This window comes from Vulpes lagopus, chromosome 8 (genome assembly GCF_018345385.1).
Source record: "Vulpes lagopus strain Blue_001 chromosome 8, ASM1834538v1, whole genome shotgun sequence".
NCBI classification, from domain to species: Eukaryota; Metazoa; Chordata; class Mammalia; order Carnivora; family Canidae; genus Vulpes; species Vulpes lagopus.
This window is the reverse complement of record NC_054831.1, coordinates 4,932,544-4,946,940: the sequence shown is the minus strand read 5'-3', so window position 1 is coordinate 4,946,940 and position 14,397 is coordinate 4,932,544. Positions and strand designations below refer to the sequence as shown.

General features: G+C 54.6%; 1 protein-coding gene across 4 annotated transcripts in view; it reads left to right on the top strand.

Moving 5' to 3' along the window:
* Positions 1-237: 237 nt before the first annotated feature.
* The window catches only part of AGAP1 (ArfGAP with GTPase domain, ankyrin repeat and PH domain 1), a 530,214-nt gene continuing 516,054 nt past the window's right edge, over positions 238-14,397 (top strand). For 2 of the 4 annotated variants that reach the window (XM_041766497.1, XM_041766496.1), the window contains exon 1: positions 238-861. In XM_041766497.1, coding sequence (XP_041622431.1) covers positions 699-861 — 163 coding nt within the window. In that variant the 5' untranslated portion in view covers positions 238-698. The remainder of the gene's footprint in view (positions 862-14,397) is intronic. The other 2 variants (XM_041766499.1, XM_041766498.1) reach the window with 1 other exon arrangement.

The following is a 14,397-nucleotide window of genomic DNA, read 5'->3' as shown; positions in this document are numbered from 1 at the left end:
GCGGGGCGGGGCCTGGCGCGGCTCCCCGGGAGCCGGCGCGCTGGGAAGCGCCGCGGAGGACGCCGCGGCGGCCGCAGGGCGGAGGGCGGAGGGCGGCGGAGGGCGGGCGCGCGCGCGGGCGGGCGGGGCGCGGGCGGAGGCGGGGCCGACGTGGCCGGGGCGCTGCGTGCCGGGGAGGGGGCCGGCCGGCGCTCGGGGCGGGCTCCGCGGCTTGCGCGGCGCCTGGGCTCGGTCCCGGCTCGGTGCGGGCGGCGGGCGGCGCGGGGGGCCGCGGGCTCCGGGGGCGCACACGCAGCGCGCGGACCACGGCGCGGCCGCCGCCCGGAGCGGCCCTCGGCCCCGGCGCTCGGGCGTTAATGGCTGCTCGGCGGGGCAGCGCCTAGCGGGGGACGCGGCCGCGGCGCGGGCGGGCGCCCGAGCGAGCCTCCTCCGGGGCCGGCGCGCCCGCCGCGGCGCGCTCCATGGGGGCCCGCTGACCCGGGGCGCCGGGGCCCGCTCGCTCTCCGGCCGCGCGTCCCGGCCATGAACTGAGCGCGCGGGGCCCCGCGCCTGCTCCGGCCGCTCCGCTCCTTTCTTCTCGCGCCTCCCGCGCCCGCCGCGGGCGGGCCCGGCTCCCCGGGGGCTGCGGCGCCCCGGGCTCGGCGGGGCGCGGGGCGGCGGCGGGGGGGGCGCGCGGCTCCGGGCGCGGCGCCTGCACCATGAACTACCAGCAGCAGCTGGCCAACTCGGCTGCCATCCGGGCCGAGATCCAGCGCTTCGAGTCGGTGCACCCCAACATCTACTCCATCTACGAGCTGCTGGAGCGCGTGGAGGAGCCGGTGCTGCAGAACCAGATCCGGGAGCACGTCATCGCCATCGAAGGTGAGGCCCGGGCCGCCGCGGGGCTGCTGGAAAGCGCGGGGGAGCGCGCGCGCGCCCGAGTGTGTGCGCGCGTGTGTGTGCGCGTGAGTGTGTGTGCGCTCGTGTGTACACACGCGCCGGGCCGTGGCACGCGGCTGCCCCGCGGAGGAGCTTTGCGGGTGCTCCGCGTCCTGCAAGGCCCGGCCACGGCAGCTCCAAGGTGGACCCGCAGCCTTGGTTCCATCATGGGCAGAGCGCGGTGTGCGCTGCGTGGAGGTGGCTGGATGCTGCTGCGCCCTGGGCCGCCCTGGTGACCCCGGTGGCAGCTGGGCTGGGTGGGTGCCTTGGGGGGGACGTTGGTGCCACCGGACCCGTGACAGTTACCAGGCCCCGGCGAGCATCTGGCTACACGTTGCCGCCGCCGCTGCTGGGCTGGGGGCTCAGGCCGGCGTGTTCAGGCCGGGCAGGACCATCCCCTGCGTGTGGGGCCCTGCCCTGTATCGAGCCCGCTGCAGACAGCAACCCCGGGCCGCAGCGAGTGTCGTGTCCAGGTGAATGTCCACCTGCCTGTGTGCAAAGCCTGGTCTCCGTAGAGTGTTTTCTATCAAAAGTCTTGGCGCTGGGTGAGAAGCAGAGCCCGCACCCTCCCACCCACCAGGAGGACAGGGGACAGGGGACCGGGGCAGGGGAGTGGTGGCTCAGCCTCACCAGCTCACTTTCCCGGGCCCAGCTTGTCAGGTTAGGCTGCGACCCTTGCAGGAGATGTGTAGCCGACTTCTGCCTCCCACGGGCCTGTGTTCTCTTGGGATTTCTCGGCTGGTGAGCTTCTGGATTGTCTCGTTGCTCCATCCCTTTGGCCTGCCCCCGTCCCCTGCCAAGACCCACCTGGGGGACCAGGCGGGATGTCAGCATGCCGTGTGGAGTTCTACCCCCGGCACACACTCAGTCAGCAGTTTTTCCTCTCTGTTGGCCAGAGATGGTACCAGGCCTGCAGGGTGGGCCATGATACAGACTGTCCTAGCAAAGGCCACTGGGGCCGCTGTTGAGGAACATTGAGAATGTTCCAAGGCTTGGCAGGAGTTTGTCCAAAAGCCTGGCTGCAGGCACTGGCCCAGCTCCCCTCCATCTGTGAGGGCATCGGCCACAGGAAGGCTTTGCTTTGGCACCACGCAGTCTGAATTACTAACCCCAAAGTGTCTTGGTTTGACACTTGGCCACTTAGATGGGGGAAGGTGGATGTTATACTGCCGATCCCCTTGGCATTTGGCAGCCCCGTGGACTTGAACAACGTCCTGGCCGGGCTGCTGATTGGCCACCTGGATCCATAGGGGACTTGTTAATTCCCTGGGAGGATCTGAGCAGTGCTGGAGCCTGTGAGGGACCTGGCTGTCAGAGCACAGGGCCACCTTGTTGGCAATTTAAGATACTTCCGGATTCCCTAAGAGGTAGAGTCTCCGTGTACCTCCAGCAAGACTTGCGGGAGGCCATGGGATCTGCATGCGTCTGCTGATGGCCAGGTGATTTTGCACAAAGGTCCCTCCAAGTGCCTGAGCACTGGCTCTGTTGTGAAAAAGTGAAAAAGTGAAAAAGTGAAAAGTGAAAGGGGCACTGTTCTTGTTTTCCTTGTCTCTTTGTGGCTCTCATCAGAAGTCTGATGAAACACTTTGAAAGCTAGTGGCAAGTATTGAATGCACCTGGCCGAGAGCGCCTAGTGGCTGTGCTGAGACCTCTAGCTGAGTGTGATTCATGGTGCCTCGTTACCATTTTTCATTCCTGAAGCCAAGCTCTGGGGTCTCGAGCACTTCGAGCAAAGCAATCTGACTTTCTAGCAAGAGGATGTGGTTATGTTTTTCTTTTCTTTCTGTCTTAAAAAAAAATTATGTGGTTCCTAGATGATGGTTTTTGGTAGCTTGATGTCTACCTTTACCATGTGACAAGATAAGCCCTTTCTTGGCTGGAATCCTTGTCATTTTTAATAAGGCTCAATCAGTGAACGAATCTTGTTTGGGGCTTTGATGATGCTGTTATTTTTATGTTAGAGAAAGGAACGTCTGTGTTGTGTTTGGCTGGTAATGAAGCTTAAGCACCATTCAAGTATGTTTCTGTTCTTTGCGTTACTATCAGCAGTGGTACCACCTTTCATTTGTGTAGAACTTTAGCAGAAATACTCTTGCATTCATCATCTCATTGTGTGGCTGTACCAGCCCTGTGAGAATGTGGGGCAGCTTCATTATCTTCATGTTGTAAAGGATGGCAGTTCAGGGAGGGATAATGACCTCCTGAACATTTGACTGAGGTCATTCAAAGTCTGGTCTGAACCAAAGGATCATTTGAATAGAGAGCCCACGTCTGTGGCCTCCCAAACCACCTTACGCTGGCCCTTCTAATGAAAGAGTAAGTTCATTTGTGATAATGAAATGTTATGTCATTCTGTGCCAATTTCAATATACGGGTGTGATTTAGGTCTATATTGTTGGTGTTTTGGAAATTGAGAGGATTGCTCAATTGTGGCAGGATGACATTTTTGCTATGAAAAGAACACTGCGCAGAAACAATTTTTGTGTAATTGTGCGGGGTGTGGGTTATTCACTCAGATGGAAACCAAGAGAGTGGCTGTGGGGTACAGAGACTGCAGACATTGTTGGAAGGAACTCAGAGCTGTACGTGAGCATGGGCCCGGAGCGTCATAGTAACTCAGACATACACAGATCTGCCCCGCTGAGCACCTTGCAGGTCAGGATGACACAGCAGGAGCAAAATATGTCTTTCTGGATTTTAAAATAGAACCGTTTCCAATCAGGAAGGCGTATGCACGTCCTAGCAGATAGTTTAAAGATCAGTTGTCCCACCAAACAGAAAACAGTCTGCATTTCAGAGGCTATCCAGCTAGGCTCTCCCCACCTCTGTGGGTACATATCCCAAGTTGGATTTATATGTTACAAAGCTTCTTGATTAGCATGTTGTGAGCACTTTTCAATGTCACAAAAATTTTTGGAGATAAGATTTCTTGCGTTGGCCTAATAACCAGCACTTGGCTGTGCCATAATTTATTTAGAATTTTCCTTTTTTTGGTGTTTTCAAGAATTTTTATTCTTGGGGTGAGGCGTGGCCTTGTCAAAGGGAAGGCCTTGTCACATCCTTTCAGAGTTCGTTTTTTTTTTTTTTAAGGTTTTTAAAAATTTATTCATTAGAGACATACAGAGAGAGGCAGAGACACAGGCAGAGGGAGAAGCATGTTATGGAAGCAGGTTCCCCATGGGGAGCTCGATGCAGGATGCATCCCAGGACACCAGGATCATGACCTGAGCCAAAGGCTTGACACTCAACCACTGAGCCACCAGGTGCCCCTCAAAGCTCATTTCAAAGTGATTCTAAATGGGTCTGAATTGGAAAATCTCTTAGTGATGGGCTGAATTGTGCACATCTTATTTGAAAGAGCTCACCAAGATTCCCAAATAAGATTATGTCTCTGGACCCTGTTTGCGGGCATGGGAAATATGATTTTTTTTAATACCTTGTCAAAAAATACTTTTTTCAAATTTTTATTTCAGACATTGAGAGATTTTTTTTTTCTCCTAAATCTCTGAATTTCAAGGAAGCATTGCTGGTTGTTCTCAGATTTACCTGATCAGAGTCCTGGGGTGTCCCACAGGCGTGCGGCAGGCTCTGAAATGTAGCTCTGCAGCACGGGTGTTCTCCATACCCGGAAACGAGAGTCTGGGACCTGCTGCCTCCATTGTGGACAGGTTGTCTGGGTTTCCCCACTTTGGTTCTCCTTTAAAAAAATCTGTCTGGGGTTGATGGGGCTGAGGTAAATGAGTCAGCTGCCTTTCTTGTTAAATAAAGCTTGTTCTTCTTTTAGGGATAATGCCTTTATTAGCAACTGCACGTTGTAATTCAGCTCGTCAGCCACAGAACTGTGTTGGGACTAATAATGCAGCAGGCTCATTCACTGGGGCAGTGGTTGGGCCCCCCCAGCCGGCTTTCTTGCCTCCACCCTCACCAGGTGGCAGATTAGGGGAACCAGGCACCTTACTGGCCCCACAGGTGCTTTGTGTGGCTTCCTCTGGGGAGACACAAGAGCCCAGTCCTTAGTGGGACAGCTTAGCCTGGCACCTCTGGTGAGGGCACTTTGACAGGGCGGGGGTGTTCCAGGACTGAGCCCCCGAAGTGGGGGACCTGGGTAGGTGGGGAAAGGGGCCACTTAATCCTATGACCCAGCCGCATTGTGAAGCATCTGTTGTCCCTGCATGCATCATGTCAGTTCATCCTGTGATGATCCCATAACAGATGCCACCTCTGAGGTCCTGAAAGTGTAGGACACTTGCCCAAGAGAGTGGACCTGGATTGGTCTGACCTTGGTGCCGGCTCGGTAGCTCCTTACGAGACAGAGTGGAGCTCCTGGTTGTTCGTGGTTTCCCCAGGCCGTATGTGCCACCATCCCAAGCATGGGTTTCCTTTCCCCAAGATGAGAAGGGTTTGGGAATGCTGCAGGTAACCGGGACTGTTACGTTCTCTGTGAAGCTGCTGACTGTGGCGGAACGTGTAAGAGTTGGTTTTCATATAGAAAATGATTTAATTTGGTTGTTGCATGTATACACGTGTGGGGAATAAATACCTTCTTCCTGCCACAGACGAGCATAATTTTTCTTGGCCAGTATCAACTGAATTCATAATATTGCAGATTTAATCAAAGGGTACAGGTATGGGGCCTTTTAGTTATTGATATAAAATATTGCACTTTCTTCCTTAAAAATAATTCTCAGGTGGCTGTTGGTTGCTTCCAGGGTAAATTCCATGCCTTCCCAGGATCCAACTCCTCTGCAATCCAGGTGTTCCTTCTGGCCTGGCTGAGGGCAGCATCTTCCCCCACCTTTCCCAGGCAGACTGATGGCCCCCCTGCTCTGTGTCCTTTGGCTCATCTCTAGCCTGAAAGACTGGGAGCTTTTTGAGGGCAGAAATAAAGTCCTGTTCATTTTTTCTGTCCTCAGAGATTCAGTGTGTCCTGTGTGGCCCTTGGAGGATGCCCAGGAATTGTTTGTTGACTCGTTCACTTGCCAGAGGGGCTAACCTTTTCCCTAGGCTTTGAGGCTTTTTGCTCCTCGTTAGTAATATAAATAGTGTTTATCCTCTGGCAGAAGTTGAGGGCATTTTGAGACTTGTCACAAGAGTACGGATGTTAGGGCTGGGCACCTTTTGGATCTGATGGGTTTTAGCTTGGGTGGAAACTAAACACCATGTGATGCTTGGGGGTGGAAATGAGATTTTTTTTTAGTGTGGCTAGGGGAAGGGAAGGATCTGTTTGCTGAATCTAGCACCTTTTTCGGCCAGGCTATCTGCAAAAGGTGGGTATTTCTTTGTGGCGGGTGTAAGTGAATTTCAGACATAGGTGGCCCATAATGTATCTTCAGTGTACCATGGAGACCTCTGGTTCTCAAAGTGGAAAGTGCAGTCACATTATATGGAGGGCTCGGGAAGGCAGACTGCTGTCCCCCCCGCCCCCGAATATTCTAGCTCTCTAGGTCTGGAGTGGGGCCCAAGAATGTGCTTTTCCAACGAGTTTCCAGCGCCTGCCAGTGCTGCGGGTCCGGGGACCGCACTTTGAGAAGTGTCGCTGTGGGTGGAGGAGCTCGGGCGGGAGGGGCATCTTCTCGTGCAGTCTCTTTCATGCAGGTTGCAGGTGACGGCCAGTGGCCGGGGAGTTGCTTCGGGCCACGCAGATTAAACTTAGTGGAGGAAGGATTTCAATCCAGGTCCCAATGGGTTCACGTCTGTGTTCACTCTACCTGCCTGAGGCTGAGCGCCCTGTGAGGGAAGCGGTCAGATTGGGGGGGGAGGGGACCTTATCAAGGGGGTGGGGGGGGACTTAGGACCAGCTGATGCCTCATTTCCTTTCAGTCTCAGTCTGCTGCTCTGTGGACTTGCCTGCCAGTCCTTTGGAGATTGTTGATACTTAGTGGAGTCTCCCGTGTATTTCGATGGGGTTCTTGGATATTCACTTGATATGATAATTTGTCAGATGATGTGTTTTGTTATCGCTGGTGTGGAGCTAAAAGCGCATTTCAGGGAAGGAGGAGAGCTGTGTGTTATTAGCAGCCCGGGAGGGCTGACAGGGAGCTGAGGAAGTGAGTCAGAAGGGAGAAGCGGCTCGAGCAGCTGCAGGAACCTTCACAACAAAACCTGTGGCCCTCTTACTACCACCTCTGGGGTGTGTGTGTGTGTGTGTGTGTGTGTTTGTCCAAACCACACTTTTTTTATTTGGTTAAGACTGAAATCCCTCAGTTTGCAGCCTTCTTTTTCCCTGTGTCCCCCGCAGGTGTTTATGGTTGGTGAGTCTCGCTCTGGCTTGTTTTAACTACTGATCGGTCTTGTCTCATGTTTCTCCACCTTCGTGGCCCCCGCCCCCGCCCCCACCCCCACCCCCGCTCTCAACACTGCAGATCCTTTGAGTCCTTTGCTTAAGTGATTGAGTTTGGCAAAGCGGATCAGGCTTAGTTATTTTCAAAATCCAGGGTTCGGGGTTCTGATCTGGTGCTTAGCTACGTAATTCCTTCCCTTTGTTAAGTACCTTTCTCTGAGAAGCAGAACGCGCTCTACAGATGTTAATCTGCAATCTCGGCAGCATCTGTTACTTCTGTACGGGGGACGAGGGCAAGGCTTTGTATGTGCCGCGGCGGGCCCCCTTCTCCTGGGAGTTGTGTGCTGCCGAGGGGCCGAGAGGGATTTTTGGTTCTGGCTTTATGGTGTGGGAAGCCCGCACGCAGGGCTGCGTTGGGGTGACTTTTCCCAGGATGCAGTGACGACCCCTCCGGGAGCAGGGCACTTTGGGCCCAGTCCCCCAGCCCTGCCTGTGCTCCTGCTCACAACTGCCCAAGGCCGGAAGGGGGTGTCCTGGTTGCCTCTGGGGGTTGGGAGGGAAGGAGAGCAGTACCACGCCCTCCAGAAGAGGTTGTTAACGGACCCTTTGAATAACCAGCCAAATAGCTTGTCTGTGTGCGAGGTCGGAACATTTTCCATAAAGAGCAGACTAAATATAGGCTCGAGGGTGGGGGCCCGGGCCCAAGAGGGGGCTGTCATCCCTCAGATATTGTTTCTTCCACTGGTAATCAGAACTTGCCACCAGCCCGGAACAGGTGGCCACCCTGAGCTGTCTGGGAACAGATTGGTGTTTTTGTTTAACCAGGGGCTCATTTGCAAATTTCACACTTCTCCCGCTGTTTGATGGGGATTGTCTTTTTTTGGGCTTCAGTGTTGGAGTATTTGTACAGTGTTTCTACACAAGCAACTGTCTCCTCTTTAAAGCTGCTCATGCCGTCTGGTTGTCATTAGCATCGTGGTTTAGAGGCAGCTTTTTATTTTTTATTTTTTAAGGGTGGGAAACACTTTTCATGGTTCTGGGAGAAGAATTCAAATAATTACCGGCCATGTCCGCAAACGATTTATGTTTGGTCTCAGAAATGTCAACATTCAACAGGCTCTCGCAGACAGCACCACGTCGGTTTCCAGCTCAGGACACAGCCTTCCCGAAGCCACCGTTCCCGTGTTCTCAGACGGTAGCCGTCAAGGCGGAGCGGCGGCTTTAGGAAGTCCATGTAGTTGAGGTTCGAGGAGTGTCAGTTGACAGGGACATTCCAACAGTATTGAGGAACGGAAGAAGGTAGGTAGTTTGTTATCGATGCCTGGGACAAAACCAGGCCCACCTTGGTTTCCTGGTGGAGTTTTTACATCTTAAGCACAAGCCCAGCAGCGTGTTCCCTGCACCAGGACGGTCGGTGGCCCCAGCAAGGTGTGGTATTGCAGGTGAGCTGGTTACCTGCTGGTTTCTGTAATGACGACAGAATTGATTCGGCGGGAGCCGATGGCCGTGAGGTTCAGCTGTTTGTGTTTCCAGTCATCTTTTTTTTTTTTTGCGAGGGGAGAACTGGCATATTTTCCAGGGAGGGTGCTTTCCGGAAAGCCTGCCCGCCAACCCTCTGTGGTGGTTTTTGAGGATCTGGGGTGCTGCTGTGAGCCGTGATTCCACCTCCTAACACAGCCTGCACCTGCACGACAGGCGGGTAAACCTGAGCCAGACCCATAGACAGGAGCCTTGCCCCGGTGTCAGGGTCAGCAACCAAGTCTGGGGTTCCGATGGTCCACGGGTTGTTTCTCCCATCGGAGGGCACATCTGTGGCTTCCTGTTCTCGGCTGGTACCAGCAGCGCCGCTGCGCACGTTGTGGCTCTCGTCTTTGGTGCCTGGGAGTGGGGAGCAGTGCTGTGTTACCTGTGTGGACACAGCCAGCCGTGCAACCCGTCTACGGGGGCGGGGGGAGCCCCTATCTGGAGAGACCTTTCCCCGCTGGTCAACGTTCAGTTCATGACACTCAGGTGGAGTAGGTACCGCCTTCCTCCTTTGATTTTAATTCTCTGCGTTGTTTGTTCATAAACATTTAAGTGGCTAATAAATTTCCGGCACTGTCTTAGACGTCAGTTGAATAGTTCTGGCTCTGTAAAGGGAGCTGTGCGAGTGAAGTCCTCACGGGGAAGTACTTTCTTTAAAACTCGATGGCACAGTCCCCCTGAGGCCCGAATGGGCTCCTTCCGGCTGTCCTCGCTGGCTCTCGGCAAATCAGTAATCACTTGGGGTCCCCTTCCTGGAGGGGCCCTGCCCAGCCCAGAATCCATCTCACCACCCCCACCCTGGGTGTTAGCTAACCTTTGGATCTGTGTTGGCATTCGAAAGGAAAACTCATTTTCTACTCTGGGCCTAAGCTGTTCTGTGGTCTTACAGTTACATACTAGCACTGCTCCGTTTCTGTTGTTTGTAGCAATTATGTGCAAGACAGGAAAGAAAAAAAAAAGCTAAGTGTTGCCAACTCTGTTATTCCCAAGGGGTTATTGTCTTTGTTCCTTCTGCTGTGTCCTGGAGCTGCCCATCCTCCTCCACAAAGGCTGCACTGACTGAGGCCAGGCCTGGGAGCCCCTGAGGATGGAAGGGTGTGTGCGCGTGAGAGCTTCTCCAGTGGCTTCACCCAAGCAAATGTTTATTTTGAGGGCTGGGGGTGGGAGGGCGGTGTTTATCTTCCCCGTCTAGCATGGGAAGCGGCTAGTGTGAGAATCAAGAGGCGGGATTTTGTTGAGCACCTACAATACGGGCAAAGAGCAGTTTTAAAATCGAGGGTGGGAGAGGGAACACAGACATGTGGGACCTGAGCCCCTCTCCCGGCACGCTTTAGATCTAGCTCAGGAGGCCACACAGGGGTACAAACTGAGATAACTGGCCACGGTAGTGCAAGGCCATGTGGGAGAGGGAGGGCTGCCTTGCAGGGAATGGGATTAACCGAATTTGGAAGCAGGCAGTGGAGGGCTTTCCGGCTGGAGGGTAATGGGATTGACACATCTGGACTGAATCCTCAGTCTGCAGAGAATTGAGGAGTCCAGGAGGATGGAGCAGCGCCTTGCAAGCCCCAGAGAGCAGGTCCGGAGCACTTTTATTGGACAGTGGGAAGCTATTGATGATGGATTTCTGCTTGGGGAGGGGAGCACTGTGATGCTCCACTGTGGCCCTGTAGGCTAGAGGTGGCAAGGGCTGGTGCAGTCGTGGGGACTGTCAGGGAGGGCTCAGAGGTGGGGACGACACCCAGGCTGTTATGGGGGAAGGTGGGAACAGCGCCGGCCCCAAGGGGGTGCTCATGGAGGTGCTGGCCTGGTCTGTGAGCCTCAGGATGGGGGGGGGTGGGGAATGAGAGACTGAGGTTTGATCCTGGGGACACAGAGTGGGGCCTGGTTGAGGGGATTCCATCTATAGATGTCCTGAGGTTTGGGCAGGGGGTGCTTGGCCATGCACAGCCGTTACCTGGGATTTGTGGAAGAGGGCCCTGTCCTTGGCTTGGTTTGCCTACATAGATCGGGGAGTTGCAGGCTGTGGAACAGGCTGAGAGACAGGCATCTGGGATGTCTTGTGGCCCCTTCCTCCTCCGCAGACTTTAAATAGGAGTGTGGCTCCCATTTCACACTCTCGGGAGTGGGGCTGGTGTGCATCTGTCCAGGAGCTGCATCAGGCCACGGGGGGACTTGGGTGATTGAGCTGTTGCTCACAGACCCTGGACTGTGGTGGCCTCGGAGGTCCTGCTTGTCTGACCGACCAGGTAGTCTCCTGGCCAACTGTGCGTTTTTCAGAGCATTGCGGAGTGCATAGCCCACGATGCTTGATTGATGTATCCATCTCCAGCTACGTCTAAATTTATATTTTCACATTCATATCTGTACCTAAGTCTAGGTTGAGTCTGTTAGGTGTGTGTAATTTTCACCTAATGGCTTTAATCCATAGACTTTCAGAGCCAGGTGCTAGGAGTACAGAGGTGAGTGGGCCATTTGCCATGTGTAAACAGGACAGGTGTGTGCTTTGGGCCAGGTGTATAGTGGGCTAGGGAGGTAGAGAGGGTGCCATGAAGAGGCCCGGGGGCTCCTGGATGATGCCCTGTTTGAGCCCCAGAAGGTGGGAAACTAATGACATGGGGGGAGGGTGTTGTTCACAGGTCGCCCTGTCATCTCGATTCAGGAGGTTTTGGGAAACTCTCACTTTCCCCAAAGAAATCACACTGTCTTCACACAAAGTTTCCTTTTTTTTTTTTTCATATAAAAAAATTCAGTTTTACTGAGGTTTCTCGATCTGTGTTTGCCTTTCTGGTCATCTCATACTAGAGAATAAAATTTTTTTTTTAATCTCTTTTTGTCCGCAGTCTGAATCTATAGGATTTTTCCTGGTTCAGGCCCCACAAACCCCACACTCTTTCCCTGAATTCCCAGCTGGCCAGGAGAATGTTGAGTGGTGATAAAATCATGGGCAGGTGTGTTTTGTGCTTCTCTCTGTGAGGCTCGGAGGCCCTGCCTGGACGCCAAGGGAGGGTGGACGTGATGGCAGTACAGCTTTTCCATTCCAGAAAGTGGCTTGGAATTCCAGAGTTAGACATAAGAGCCTGTGTTCTTCTAGATTCCACCTTTTCTTTCTGATGGGGTGCGGGTTGCTGTGCACTTAGGTATTTCATTTTGCAGATTGCCTGCTTAGAGATAAAAGAATCATAGAGTGGTACAGTCTTACTGGTCTGGGGAGATCCGGCCGCCCTCCACCTGTTCGTGTGAATATTGGGGCGTTTTGTGTGGAGCAGAGTGTGGGAAGAGGCAGCTGCTCCTCCGAGTTGACGGAGCCCTCACCCACCTGTGTGGGGTCTCAGGCACTCCTCCTGGGTCTGCTTGTTGCATGGGGATATGCCGCTAGTCTAGGGCCTGGGATTCACAGAAACAAGGCGTTTTGTGACTAAGAGACGAAATTTGCAGTTTAGCCACAACCCGAGGAGGCTTTCTTTTCCTTATCGTCTTGTGATGAAAATTTTCAAACAGAAGAGTTGAAAGAACGTTTAGAGGCAACTGTCCCGTTCCCTTTGCCTCGCTTCTCTACTTGTTAGTGCGGCCTATCTCCCCATCCATCAGAGGATGGCTATCTAGCTTCTGGCGTAGTAGAATGCACAGTTTTCCAGTTTTGGCTTGGAATCCAGAGGCTTTCTGGAAAGGGCGCCAGTCACGGTGTCTTGGCGTCAGATCCCACGTGTGGCGCCCTCGGAGCGGGGGCAAGGTGCTTACCGAGTGTGGGTCGAATGGGAGGGTGTCTCATTCTGCAGGAGAGGAGGTTTAATTCGTGCTTTGGAAGGACAGCTTTCTGTTGTGTTAATCTTGATTCAGTGCAGACGTGAACCCAAAAGGAAGCTTTGAACTGAACCCTGACTTGAGTGCTGTGGCCCCACACGTGTGTGTGTTCGGGAGGGCGGCCCCTCTTGAGGCCTCCGCGGTTTTGGGGCATGGGGCAGCACAGAAGACTCTGGTTTTTAGGAGCAGCCAATGTGTTGATGTGGAAGGCAGGCGTTTTCTTGTGTAATAAGCTCCTCTGCGTCCACTTCCTGGAAGTAGAGTGATGTCATGGAGGATCAGGGCCCTGTGACTCTGCGGCCTGTAGGGCGCACCCACGGCTCTTGGCCTGGGGATCCGAGACAGGCTCCTGCCTCGGTGACTCACTGTGAGATTCTTGGGATACGTGTCCTTTTGGGCCTTCAATTTAGAATCCACGAGATTGAGCTTTGATCTCAAGGTTTCTCCTGTCTCTGAGGTGACTGCCCTTGCCTCATCCATTGCTCCTCATTCCCCAAAATGACGGAGTCTGGTGGAGGGTGGGGGTGGAAGGGTGGGGAGGCGATGGTCAGATGAAGCCAGGCTGCCCCTAGGCCTTGGGTTGAACTGTTTCATCCATAGTGCTCCTCCTCCAGCAAACCCAGAGTGAAACCACTCAGTAGAGCAATATCCAGTAAAGGGAAGGAAACATATTGTGTGTGTGTGTGACCCATGTGGTACGTGGAAAAACCAGCGCTGGGTGCCTGGTGTAACTCGGGTGCATCTGTTGAAGGCTTCTGACACCCGAGCACGCGCAGGGCTGCGGGAAGAACCTCGGCGATGGTCCTCTCCAGCGCCCTGCACACTCTGCGCCCCAGACGTCGTGGCTAAGTGCGCAGCTGTCTGACCTGGGGACGGTGTGTCGTCGTCCTTGTCGGCCTTGTGGTAAAAGCTGCCGGTGGGAGGAACGAGTCTGCTGTGTGTATGACTTCTACGGCAGGTTTGAAGGCAGATCCTAGAAGTCTAATTAAACTCTAAATCACCTCCCTGGTCCGTGAGTTTGAGGGAGAGCCTCCAGAATTGGAGTCTTCTTGGCCCTGAACGAGGAGCTGAATTATAGTGTGATCCCTGTCTGTGTAGCGCTAATTGCAGTGTTAATTATAGAACCTGATTGGCCCCAAATTCCTGTTCTCCCAACTGGGCCCAAATGGGGCACGTCTTCGGGGTTGTCCTTGAGCCAGCAGTGACCTCACAGTGGGCTGCTAGAGTCCCGAGCCGCCTCCTCCCCTGGCCCCTGCAGTGCTCCCCACATCCTGCCCAGGACTGGCCCAGAGCACCGCGGCGGGGGGTGGGGGGGCACTGAATCAGCAGATTCCTTCCCGGATCCTCTCTGGAAGCCTCCACCGCAGCTCCCGAGTCCTCTCCCGAGTCCTCTCCGGGCGGCCCGGGTTCTGCCGGCGGGTGGGACGCGCCTCCCCCCTTCCCGGGGCTGCAGCATCTTCGCTCGCGGCCCGGCCTTTGTCTCCACACCAGATCGCGGTTTGAATGGGCCCGAGTGTCCAGGATCTCTAGCCAGAGCTCGGGCTTGCCTTTCCATTTGGTCACTGTCGCGTCTTCAGCGCGGAGGGGAATTTACGGCAGAATGGCTCGGTTGTCACCTCTTTGTCGCTCAGCGAGGGGTTGAGTTTTGGAAGAGAAGCTTGGTGGCTCCGCGTGCCCCCCTTTCTCCCCACTCCTCCCCTTCTCGCGGGGTGGGAAGGCTTCTCCCCAGAGCGGGAAAAGCTGAACTTTGAACACAGCGTCTGGGGTGGAGCAGCTCGGTTTATAAAAGACGGCTCCAGCCTCGTTCACGTGTGATCATGGTGGACGGCGCTTCCAGAACGCTTGCCTGTACGATTCACCTGCTCATCTCCTAA